The sequence below is a fragment of the Leptodactylus fuscus genome, chromosome 3, assembly GCF_031893055.1.
Source record: "Leptodactylus fuscus isolate aLepFus1 chromosome 3, aLepFus1.hap2, whole genome shotgun sequence".
Taxonomy (NCBI): Eukaryota; Metazoa; Chordata; class Amphibia; order Anura; family Leptodactylidae; genus Leptodactylus; species Leptodactylus fuscus.
In genome coordinates, this window is record NC_134267.1 from 155,509,969 (window position 1) to 155,523,405 (window position 13,437).

Genomic DNA, 13,437 nt, shown 5'->3' on the forward strand with positions numbered 1-13,437 from the left:
GTTCCACACCTAATGAACTAACACTGGTGTGGTTGGGGGGGTTTATATTCTTTATTCACTTTATCTGTAATCATAAGGGACATGCATCAATATGGAGAGTAGGACCTCCCTTCCTCTTGCTATCTGAGGTGCACTACAATAAGTGTCCTTACATACTATCTAGTAGTTATACATTAGCATCAAGTTCTCAGTCATTCCTAACATCAGTGACTGTATCAACATATACTGAACAATACAATATGAGAATAGAACAACAACATGGCTGCAGCAATTAATCGCTGTACCTGTAATCATAAGGGACATGCACCAATATGGAGAGTAGGACCTCACTTCTTCTTGCTATCTGAGGTGCACTACAATAAATGTCCCACCAGAAACACACCTCTGAGATACATGGTCCCACTCTAGTGTCAGATTACAGGACCTGTAAACTGCTAGTCTGACACTAGGTAATATCCAAATTTTTGTGTGGTGGATCTTTCTGTATATATATCACAAATATCTTATGTAAGCGAGAAGCCACAACAGAAAACATCTGCAGCATGCAGTGATGCAAGGTGACGTAGTTGCCCTCTGCCAAAAAGTGAAATACAGGACTTTAATATTTGTATGGCTTTTTATGCTTTATCTGCGTAACTTTTCATTTAAAATTTGCACCCGTAAAAGTGGCACATTTCTTGTCACAGAGTCTTGACACCAAAAATGCACCACCATGATCAAGGCAGCCCGGGGACACTTGGCTTGATAGATTTACCAACACTATCTGGTTGATATAGATTTCAGTTTTGGCTCATGGAACCTCCTGCGATGCTCAAGAGTAAATAATAGACCAGAGACTCTTAATTCTGAGTACCAGTGCTCACAATGCATGCACATCTAAATCTCCGCTCTCCCCCCCCCCCCAACAGCTCCTACTCTATGTTATTCAAACATGTAGGAGGTTTCTGAATATTTGTATAGAACAATTAGGCAGAGAAGAGTAGTTATAGGAGGGGAGAAGGAGACTATGCATTCCCCTGATATAATACAGAACTTTATATATTCACATGTTCTGATTTATGCAAAAATAAATTTTCCATGTGTTTTAAGTATTGGATATTACAAAGCCAGCTTTCCAGTCAAATCATTTATTGAAAATGGTAGGACAGAACGTTACAAAAAAAAAGCACAAAAAAAAGAGAACATTTCTAAAATACAGCAAAAAGCATTAATATAAATAACATACAGAATTGAGAGAACAAAAAAAAAAAAAAGGAAAATAATCACACATGCTAAATACACCATGTTATGTAGGACACTGGTCATATTCAATAAAATGGTGTTACCCTCAAAGGAAGGCTACCACCTCCATCAACTGGCACCACAGAGCACATTACAGAGATAAACATACCTTTGTTATATATGTCACTTTTGTACATTTGAAGCAAAAGAACTGACACAATATGCAAATGAGACTGTTGGTATACTATGGGCGTGTCTTCAACTCCCTGGAACAGTGGTCCTGCCATACAGACCCCTACCATCTCCTGCCTATGCCACACTGTTCAGTGCGAGTAAATGTTTTCACTGCTCTGACTTCACCCATCCTACTTGAGCAGCAAGAGCAGTTCTCCCACGACTAAAGGCCCGCCCCCAGTGCACCAACTGTCTCATTTGCATAAAACTTGAAATAGCTTATTTCTTCAAATCTACAAAAGTGACAAAAAATTTATGTTTATCACTGTAAAATGGTGGTGACAGATGAATATGCTTAGGGGGAGATGGTAAACTCCCTTTAACAACTCAACATAACATTTTAGGGTACTCTGTAATAAAATATGGGTTAAGTAGGCTTGTTACTCCATATTATCTAATACAACTGCAGTGTATTCTTCAAGAGGAGCAGCATTTAGCACCATTCCAAGAGAAATGGGTATATACAAAATGAAGAGTGTCTGTACATGGAGTGGTAGAAATCCACATGGCATGAGAGTTACAACACTTTTGTAAGATAGTTTTTGGCTGTACAGCTTGTACAGGGGCGCAACACTGGTATCATGTGATTCGGCTACACAAACTGCATGAGCGAAAATAGTGCCAGTTAATGATTTTACCATACTGTATGGCCAAAAATCACTTCATGCACTCTAAATTCGTGTTCTGTTAGTACTTTTGCTACAACTTTTTTATGCAAGGGGAAGGAGGCATTTCCAAGATGAGGTTTTCTTCTGTACAGTTTGAAAGCCAAAGCCAGGTATAGATCATAACGGGAATGAACCCATAAAGTGCAGAATTCTATTTTTCCCCTTTCATCTACTGGTTTTAACCTCAAAAACTGCATTAAAAAACTTCAACACGTAACGCCAGCCTTTTTATTAATCCACTCCCAGTTTAGGATTTAAAAAAAATAAATCTCAAACTCCCAAACTCCGTGTTATAGCAGCTGAAAAAAAAAAAAAAAAAAAAAAAAAAAAAAAAAAAGTTTACACCAGATACCAGGAGAAGCCGATCATAAGCAGATCATAGTGCACATCACAGGTGCTCTCACCAAGATCAGGGACCAGAATGGTACAGAACTGTGCTACCTCTGAAAGGTCAGGCCTTCATATCTGCCTTCATATCTTTAATAAATATGCAATTTAATGTCAATATAAAAATAAAATGTATTTTTGAACAGACCTGCTGTATTTTAAGCTACTCTTTTGCATTAACAAGCAAATTCCAATTGTAAATATAAAAAAGCTCAATCTAAACAAAATAAGCATCATCATACAAAAAAACATTTCCTCCTATAGTACCGTATTATTTAGTGAGTGCTCACATTTACCAGACTCTGAAGACTGGCATGTGGGTATGTAAAGTCAGAGAAACGTGCTCTCTTAAAGGGGTTGTCCAGGAATTGAGCAACCCATGGGGCAGCTGGGGGAGATGTAAAACTAAAAAGCAGTCTCATTTCCAGAGCTCCATTGTCCGCCACAGGTGTCTGTTGAGACTTGTGCCAGTGTCTTGCTGCCAGAAGCCCTGAGGCTCATGTGAGCGAATGAGACCAATCAGTGGCCAAGAGATGGCTACCAAGTAACCGGTGACATATGTGAGTGGAGACACTCATCCTTCTCCAGGAACCGCTGAGGACTCTGATCGGTTTCAGCAGTCACTTGACGCACAGGATTTCCAGCACTGGGGCTGAACCATGAACAGTGGCAGACTATGGAGCGCTGGGAAATGGAAAGTATGCTTTTGCTTTTTTTATTTTACACCTCCCCTAGCCATCCCACTAGTTGCTCCAATTCCTGGACAATTCATTTAACAACATCAGGACAACCCCTTTAAAGGTGATTTATGGACTGGTGGGTCAGATGCTGCAAAATTAGTACAACACTATTTCTTTGTAATATGGAGTTGTGCAAAATCTTATTATAGCTATTTAATACCTCATCCATAAGAGTCTATAGGGTCCTATACATCAGTATGATTCTGATTTCATAGAAAGCCTTAGGCTCATAGATATTCTCCCCTATAAACACGGAGTGCCTATGGTTCTATAGTATGGAGCAACAGAGAATATAAATGCAAATATGCAATCTCTGCGAACATAGCTTGATCCTGCTGTGTGAATAAAAATAAGAAACCTACAGTCAAACCTTTACTATGAAGCAAGTCTGCAGCATACTGGTGGTAAATCTATCTTTCCAGTAATATTTATTACAAATTAAAGGGAGAACATTTATATTTTGGCTACCAAATAAAGAACTGTCATTTGCCAACAAATATACATATTTGCACTTCTAATTCTATTGTTCTTTTGCAACCAACCAGATGCTACAGCGAATTAGAGTTTAGTAGACTGAAAGTAATAGGTTACGTTAGATACGTGTAAAGTAGACTCTGCTGCTATTGAAATGTTAGCTTTAAGAAATATTAATGTGGTGATATGTGTATGAGTCAAGAAATCCATTAAAACATCAAGCAGTCATCAGCAAATGCCAAAGAGCTGCAGGACCTCTGCCATTGTGGGATACTTTGGCATTTTACAAGCCATGTCAGCACAAAGCAGTAGTGCCTTCATCGCCTAGCACAATGCAGAAGCTCAGACGTACTGTAAATTAGGATGAAAAGTAGAAGCTATAGATAAAAAGGCAAGACTAAAAAAAAGTGACACTTAGCCACATGATGTGCGGTGAATGGCAATGGAAACTCAGTCAAAAGTGAACACATATATAAGTGAATATATGTTTATATGACTTAGAACAGAATTCCTTAAGAAGCAGAATAATCCCTGGCAGGACTCCTAGGAGCAGCAGTGAAGTCCTGCTTATCCCAGCCACAGAGAGTGATTGACCATTAAGGGTGCGTTCACACGGAGTAACGTGCTACGTGATGTGGCACGTATAAGGCGTGTGAGACTTTGCGTGCCGTATACGCTCCCATTGATTTCAATGGGAGCCTGGATCATATACGCCGTGTTATTCTGCGGCTGCAAAATAACGTGGCGTATATGATCCTGGCTCCCATTGAAATCAATGGGAGCGTATATGGCGCGCAAAGTCTCACACGCCTTATACGTGCCACATCACGCAGCACGTTACTCCGTGTGAACTCCCCCTTAATGTGTACAGATACATAGAATGCGGGGAATTAGCTTGTCTGGACGGGGTAGTCAGGACTCTGTCTCTCGTAGGAGTCCAGCCAGAATTTAGTCTGCTCCAATTCAGAAATTCTGCTCCAAAATCATTTAAAACCTATAAATGAAAGAACTCTGTTTCTTTCCATCAGATAATGTTCTCTGATAGAACTGCAAAAATAACTTGACAGATTTAGTTTGTGTACACAGAGCCCCCAAGTACAACTGCTAAAGTCAGCAAGGAAATAGAAAGCCTAACAAACAATAGTTGTCTAGTAATGCACAGTATATTTTATACAGTTCAGCACATTTCTGAAGCTTCAAAAGAAGTAAAACTGTTCAATACTGGTGTAGATATCTCCTATCATGCTGGGCGTCGAATATAGTCCTCTAATCGCCAGTATACTCTAGGTTCACACTAGCAATGACTCTCCATCGGAGGACCCGAACAATGGAGAGGCGGACCACTAAAACAGTAGTTACACACAGAGCCTGGTGACCTCATTGACTATAATGGAGGACGTCATATTTAAACTGAAAGCAGTGGAGGAAAAAGTCTTTTGTGCAGGACTTTTTCCTCCGCCGATTTTCAGCAGAGTCTGTGACAGAGACAGATGCGAACCTTGCCTTAGATGCATCCGTGGTATGAGTCACTTATTCTTTAGAGATTATGTTGACTATATTGTTAACATTTACAGTTTTAAGTAACAAGCAAAATAGTAATGCGCCGGTGTGTAATGGTACCGATCATATCAACAAAAGGAAAACACCCAGCTATAACCATAAAACTATACAATGAGTCAATGGGTCAATGTAGTGCCGCACCTCCCATGAGGCGACCTGAAGCGAGCGCTTCAGGCGGCACTATGCCAGGGCCTCAGGGAGGGCGGCATTTTCGCTAACCTAAGCCAGTCCAGGACAAGCTGTCCTGGACTGGCTTATCACCGAGCGGTGGTTTGGGGAGGCCACTGGAGCAGCGCTGCTCCAGCAGCCTCCCCTCACGCTAAGGCAGAGAGCAGGCAGTCTCCGGGCCTACTCTCTGCCGACGAACGGGGCTAAGCCCCGCCCCTTCACTCGGCCACGCCCCCGATCCACCGGCCACGCCCCCGATCCACCCCCTCCTCCCGGCGGGGTGGGGGGCGGCTTTCTGCAGTTAGCTCGGGCGGCGAAAGGGGAAGGCTCACCCCTGGGTCAATGGCCATAAAACTATACATTTTATTGATATCATTAAAATAGTGTAAATATAACAAACAATACAAAAGTAAGTGGGGGGAAAAAAACTAGATCCAAACCAGACGGCTGAAGGTATAAAGTAACAGACATATTATATATACACATATCTGAGTCCCAATATAAGCTACATATATAGGCAAACCAGTAGGAGAGTACAATACACATGCATAAAATGCCAGCACAAATAATGGAATGTCTCAATAAATGCCCAACTGCGGTTCAAGTTCCTGATGGCTCCGGTGATATAGGTATTTCTTCAGGGGGTCCCATTGTGCACTTTTCATTATGGCTACTTAGTGGGTTCATGCATTTATTGAGACATTCCATTATTTGTGCCGGGATTTTCTGCATGTGTATTGTACTCACCTATTGGTTTGCTGTAGCTTATATTGGGACTCAGATATGTATATATAATATGTCTGTTACCTTATACCCCCAGCCGTCTGGTTTGGGTATAGTTTTGTTTGCCCTCACTTTTGTATTTACACTATTTTAATGATATCAATAAAATTTATAGTTCTGTTTATAGCTGGGTGTTTTCCTTTTGTTGATATATTTACAGTTTTAAGGTCAATTGAGGAGACGAAAAGACATTCATTTATGGTCATCAAGATAATTCTCAGCAGTGTGGTAGAGTAATCTTTAGGATTTCCTTATCCTGCTTTTTTTCCCCCTCTTTTATAAATCACAGATTTTAAACCATTAACTCCAAGGTAAAGAAAGCATAAACAATATGACATTGTCAGAAGGGGACTCAACCATACAAAATGAGGTTATAGCTGGAACTTCAATAAAAATGTTGGCCACACAAATACAATATTTTAATTAAAAATGTCAACTATTCAAGTATTAGGACCATGCTGCAGAACATGGGTATGTATCTTTGTATCGAATCCTGCAAAGCAGCATCATGTTCACTAGTCTACAATAGGCACTGCCCCAAAAGCCAGATATCAGCTCCTTCACTTTTGGGTCTGTGGTTTGCTTCCATAGGTAATGGAGATCATCTAAATGTCCATGGGAAGTCATCATTTTGCCATATATGCATTGGTGATAAGGGGCTTTTCCTTCTCCAGAAAAGAATGTGTGACGCTGAGGTACAACGCCAACTTTATTGGCACAAATTCCCATAAAAACATCATCTATGTAGAGGCTGGTATTTAAAGTCAATGAGGCTTCGTATACTTTAGCTGCCACATCCTGTGAAACAACATAGGCAGCCCCTGCGGTATAATCCGGGTAGGATGACCACTGATACATTTCATAAGGCACATAATACTTGCTATTTTTGTTCCGAACTGGAGGTGACCCACGGTGGACTCTACCAATCCAGAAGTCCTGAACACCAATTTGGTCCAACTCTTTCAAGTATGAAACTAGATTGGGTGTATGAACAAAAACATCGTCATCCGCAGTCATTATAAATTTTGCATTGGGACAGTATGTATTTGCCCAGCCAAACTGCAAAATGAACTTCAAGGTTAAATTATAGAACGTGTCCAGGAAGTCTTGTTGAACCAAGTCTTTATAGATTTTGTTTTCACTCTCAAGTTGCTGTTGGAGCACACTGCGTTTTGCAGGGTCTTTTTCTACCCCAAGGGCAAACATAACTTTTATGTTGGCATCATATTGGGAACGTATGTAATCCTCATTACCCCAGGTCCTCCTTATTGCATCTCGACGTCTTCGGTTTTCAGGCGATGTTTTTACAAAGAGTAGGAGGAGCACGTTTTCATTCTGACATTTGTATTTGTTGCTGATCAAGTAATTGTAGTTTAGTGCATCAGATTTATCCCGTCTGATAGACAGACTGTCGTTTACAAAGTCATAGGTATTGATGAGGTATCGGTAAGAGTAGGATTTTATGTGGTTCACAACATCATTGTCATCCTGAACCCACATGAGCATTAGGGACATGACAAAACAAGTTGTCAAAATCTGTAGAGACTGGCATCTTCTTAGCCGCCTAGTACTAATAAACATTCTGTGGAAGAGGCTGACAAGTTTTATTCTGAAAGTTTTTGTAACCAAGAGAAGGAAAATGTCATTTTAAGTGCAGATCATAAATCAAGACATCATAAAGCCGCGACTCTTCAAATATAATGCATAGATCCGTATCACAGGAGTCGTATTGTGGGAGGTGTGTGTAAACATCCAGACTGCTTGCAGCTCAAAGTTAAACCAAGCACAGCACCACCTGAAAAAGCAGAAATACATTATTCCATATTCTACTCAATACAGTTAGTAGAACAGCTTTTCATCTCACTGTCAAAATACTTTTTTTTTTTTTTTTTACTTAAAAGTTACTTAAATTACAGTGGATTTTCTTGATTGTTGACCTACAAGCTGTAATGTGAGCAGCAAGGCCAGTGATCAGACTAGAACAAAAAAAATAAGGAACCTTTTACAGAGGCAAACTGCAGACAGCACTCATACAAAGGGCCTATTACATGACTTGATGCAAGCTACCGGTATATAGGAAGTAAGCAATAGAATTGTTCATCCACATACAGTTTGTATATTTCTACAGGGATATAGCATATAGATATATATATTTTCCAAAGTTTTACAGATACGAATACAATCTACATAAATGCCGATAACCTGTCATTTTACCACACAATGAATATAGTAAAAGCAAAACCTGTAAAAAAATAAATAAATCATACATTTACAAATGCACAGTCTTCGGAATAATTTTGGCACAACTGTTAAATACTGTACATTTATCCAGCAAAAATGAAGCCCTCGTTTGGCAAAGTCCGTGACAAAAAAAACAAAAAAAAAAACAAAAAAACACACACAACACCAAAAGAACATACTGAATTGTCCCTGATGCCTCTGGTGTGGTGTGGTCCGGCCCTGCTGCACCAATGTTTTCTTGTGGTAGAACCAAGACTGAACTGCGCTGGAAAGCACCGGTGCACATACCCTTCTCTTTACTGAAGCACAACACTTTTTTTTTTTCTTAATTGCAGTAATGAGTATTGCATATTAATATGCATCTTACCTGCATGCTAATGGACATCAGTAAACCATTAGCACACAGGTGATATGTACAGTAATACATTCTACTCATTACTGCAATTACACTGCATGCAATTCTTCAGCAAAAATCATCATGTAAGGCTAAGGGCCCACATAACAAAAAGCCTGTTTTTTTTTTGCAAATTTTGCTGCGTTTTGAGCCAGAGTGGGTTTAAACAGAATAGTATAAATGCTTCCTTTATATTTCCCATTCCTTTTCAAGCCACTCAGCTTTTCCATAACGTGGGCCTATAGCCATAAGAGGTTTACAGTGGCCAGTTAGTTATGATAATTATTATGTTTAGCCAGTGTAAATGAAGAAGAGTGATAAACAATAAAACTATTCAGAATATTAGTCAGGTTCAGAGGTTGCATTAAATATTTTTGGAGTAAAAATATTCTATATACAAGCAATATAGTAGAACTGACAATAGTCAGACCTTAGCCAAATCTCAGAGGTCAGGAAGGAGAAACAGCTACTAATACAAACCTGATACAGAAAATCCCTCCTAGGCAGATAAATGCATTCCATTATGCTCTAGTTTTAGGATGAAGGGATTGAAACTTGTACCGCAGTCTCTCCCATATTGCGAACTTGGACTTATGTTCTGGTCCTGAGCAGTGGAGGTAAATTAGAGGAATCCAGTAAGTGTAAATGTAATGTCACAAAACTTGTCTTAGGCAGTTACAAGAGCTTTCACTAGGCAGCTGTAATAGTCCTCAGTGCTGGCAGCAGGGAACGCCCTGATGGAAATTACTAACAGATCCTCTGCATTGACGTTTCAAACCGCTGTTCGAGTGGTTTGAAAAATCATTCCATTTAAAAAGCTTAAGGCTGTATTCACACATTCTATTTTTTGTAGAATTGTTGAGCCTTTCCAGGTAAATATTTGTAACAAAAAAACCAAAACCCAGTTTAAAGGTTAGGACTAAGTAAAATGCAGCAAAAAAACAAAACAACACTTTTTTTCATTGCATTGCAGTTTTAATTGGAGACTTTCTGCCCCTATGATACCCATATGGAAAACGCCAGCATTTCCGCAGGTATAATTGACATGCTGCGATTTTCACAGCCACCACTATTCCACTGCAGATTTATATTTTTTCTGCAATGTATGGATGGGATTAGCCAGAATTCCATTCACTTTGCAGGTACTGTATAACAGTGTTTTTGCAACGAGGGGCCCCAGCCTAATATTGGTTTTATTAAAAATTAAAATATGTAAAGCTTAAATTTGGGAAGCAATAATAAATTCCACTTAGCATGTGTTATTGATTATTGCTGAGAACAGTGTTTATGTATCTAATGGGCAGTTATTATGAATGGTCAAAGTGCTAAAATTAAAAAAACAAAAACATACGAGTAAGTATACATGCAAGCTCATTTACATAATGATTGTAGTGTGCATCATCCTCTCAGTCTGTACTGAGGTGTATTATAAAGAATATCATATATCAGAAAATGGCTTGTTGTATATGCAAAAGAAACACACGGACAAAATTGTTGGTACCCCTCATTTAATGAAAGAAATACCCACAATGGTCACAGAAATAACTTGAATCTGATAAAAGTAATAAATATAAATTGTTGACAAGCCACAAAGCTTGTGGGAGAATGTCCTATGGACAGATGAGACAAAAAAAAAAATCAAACTTTTTGGCAAGGCACATCAGCTCGATGTTCACAGACAGAAAAATGAAGCATATCCTGAAAAGAACACTGTCCCTACTGTGAAACATGGAGGAGGCTCTTATGTTCTGGGGCTGCTTTGCTACATCTGGCACAGGGTGTCTTGAATCTGTGCAGGGTACAATGAAATCTCAAGAGTATCAAGGGATTGTAGAGAGAAATGTGCTGTCCAGTGTCAGAAAGCTTGGTCTCAGTCACAGGTTATGGGTCTTGCAACAGGATAATGACCCAAAAAATACAGCTAAAAAACACCCAAGAATGGCTAGGAGGAAAACATTGGACTATTCTGCAGTGAACTTCTATGAGCCCTGCCTAAATCCTATTGAGCATCTTTGGCAGGAGCTGAAACATGCTGTCTGGAAAAGGCCCCCTTCAAACCTGAGACAACTGGAGCAGTTTGCACATGAGGAGTGGGCCAAAATACCTGTTGAGAGATGCAGAAGTCTCATTGACAGTTACAGGAATTGTGTGATTGTAGTGATTGCCTCAAAAGGTTGTGCAACAAAATATTAAGAGAACCATCATTTCTGTCCAGGCTGGTTTCATCAGTTTTATTTTTTAAAAAGTTTGTTGAAGCGAAAAGCAATGTCTGACTCATTTGTTCATTTTCATAGAATTTACATTATTACTTTTGTCAGATTCAAGTTATTTCTGTGACTATTGTGGGTTTTTCTTTATTAAATGAGGGGTACCAACAATTTTGTCCACATGTGTATAATACACTTCATAGTAATAGATCTTAGTAAAGCAATAATATTGTAAATGGGACATTTATAAAGATTTGCTACAGACTTGCTGATATTCATAATTAGGCAAAGCCAGAAGCATAGAAGATCTACTCTTCACTATTCAGTTTACGCTGTAGCTCTAGTATACCCTGGCCAAGACAGAGAGGGCTGTTCACCCTTCCACGTAACCGTAGCTGGTTAGCTCAACAAAACACAGCGATTCAGGCACCGTAAATGTTATATTGTTATATTAAACTACCCCCTCCCCCCCCGTTTTAAAATAAAACCCTAAAACAGAATGTGATAAACTTACCCATCATGCACAGGAGTCAGGCATTCAGGGTCTGCCGGCTTCTTCATCCACACCTCCTCTTCCTGCAATGTCCTCGGGTCCCGTCTTCCTCTGGCACTCGCGAACTGACATTGCTAAAAAAAAAAATAAAAATGGCCTGGGCGCATGTGCAGTAGCTGTAGTAGAAGCAGCATGCTACTGTGCATGTGCCCAGGCCATTTTTTTTTTAGCAATGTCAGTTCGCGAGCGCCGGAGGAAGACGGGACCCGAGGAGATCGCAGGAAAAGGAGGCGTGGATGAAGAAGACGGCAGACCCTGAATGCCCGCCCAGAGTGCACGATGGGTAAATTTATCACATTCTGTTTTAGGGTTTTATTTTAAAACGGGGGGGGGGGTCGTTACGGTGCCTGAATAGCCTTTTTAAAGGCTATTCACGCATGTGTGGGGCTCTATCAGCATGATTTTGCTGATAGAGCCCCTTTAATATATACTGTAAAGGTTCAACTGTAAATATAAGTATAGAACCTATAACATTGATGGCGTTCACAGAAATACATTCCATGTAAGTAAAAATTGTACGCATATATTGTATAATGTAGAACTTTATAATGTGCAGATTTTTCTTCAGTAATTAGTTTCTGGTTTTGTATAAATCAAGTTTAAGGAGGTACTCTTGTTTTAGACATTCATGGCTTATCTACACGATTTGTGATTTATCTCCAGAATGGGGATGTCCCAACTCCCTGTCCTGCCCGATGCCGCAGGGAATTCTGAATATAGCCAAGCACACTCGCAAATGTTATGTACCTGCTTAAAATAATTTAGTCTTCTGAACATAATTTCTTGCCCTGTAGAACCCTTTAAGCAACTTACATCAGGTTTTGGTTTAAACTGTACCACTAGTACCGCAAGTCGGAATATGCAACATTTTAATGGTAGTTTCCAACTTTCTTGATGCTTGTCAAAGTACACGTGGTCACCAAAAGATTTAGCTTACACCAGATTTACTACAAAAAACAAAAACAGCAGGTGTAGATTTGATTTCCTCAAGGTAAGGCAGATGAAAGTGTGACAATTTTACATCAACTGCCAGCAAACAATATTAGTAAATGTGGCTCTGTGCATTTCAGCTCAGTGTCAGTGTATGGAACCATAAAAAGAATATTCCCATCTCAGGAAATTAGGGATTATGTACACAATATGACATATGCCTGGGCCCATGTGACGTAAGCGTGGCGTTTTACAGCCCCTGCACATTACGAATTCTATTGACACATTGCTGAAATATATGTGCGGTAGAAATGCTACGATTTCCCAACCCATTGCAATTTTGGAAATCGCAGCATTGTCAATTATACCTACGGAAACACCGGCAGTTTCCCTATAGGTATAATTAAAGCAGAAAGTCTGTAGAGGAAACCTCTGTTTTTTTGCTTGCGGACAGGTATATGGGGCTTTACCCTTAAAGTTTGCTGTTGTTGAAGGGATAGTCAGACTTATTTTAATGACCGACCTATTCTTAGTAAAGTTCATTTATATCACGTCCATGTTGCTCCTAGCACCCCCACCCTACAGCTGCCATCACATTGGGTCCCTTGCTGATCATCTGTTCTCCACAGCTGGCACTGCTGACATTGTACAGCGGGGAGAGCACTTCAGCAGTGTAGTTTACACAATCAGGGGTTACATTTTGTAGGAGTTGTGCACCAGCAGCACCAGAGGACATTGTTCTTGTGCTGCAAAGCGTAACATTGAACAGCTCACACAATGCTTCTGCTCTGGTGTCTGGACAGGATCCTGGCTGGACTGTTGCTGAGTATTTTGTTATTGTACTCGCCTTTGTTTTAGTTGAGTGTTCAGCATTTTA

General features: G+C 39.8%; 2 protein-coding genes across 5 annotated transcripts in view; one reads left to right on the plus strand and one right to left on the minus strand.

Moving 5' to 3' along the window:
* Positions 1–13,437, plus strand: part of MCF2L2 (MCF.2 cell line derived transforming sequence-like 2) — a 274,167-nt gene that overhangs the window by 120,510 nt on the left and 140,220 nt on the right. The gene's annotated exons all lie outside the window — the stretch shown is intronic.
* The window catches only part of B3GNT5 (UDP-GlcNAc:betaGal beta-1,3-N-acetylglucosaminyltransferase 5), a 31,178-nt gene continuing 18,852 nt past the window's right edge, over positions 1,112–13,437 (minus strand). The window contains exons 2-3 of one of the 3 annotated variants that reach the window (XM_075268653.1): positions 9,351–9,474; positions 1,112–8,030 (exon numbers count right to left, since the gene is read on the minus strand). In XM_075268653.1, the coding sequence (XP_075124754.1) occupies positions 6,683–7,816 (1,134 nt within the window). In that variant the 5' untranslated portion in view covers positions 7,817–8,030; positions 9,351–9,474 and the 3' untranslated portion in view covers positions 1,112–6,682. Of the gene's footprint in view, positions 8,031–9,350; positions 9,617–13,437 lie in introns of those variants that run through there. The other 2 variants (XM_075268650.1, XM_075268651.1) reach the window with 2 other exon arrangements.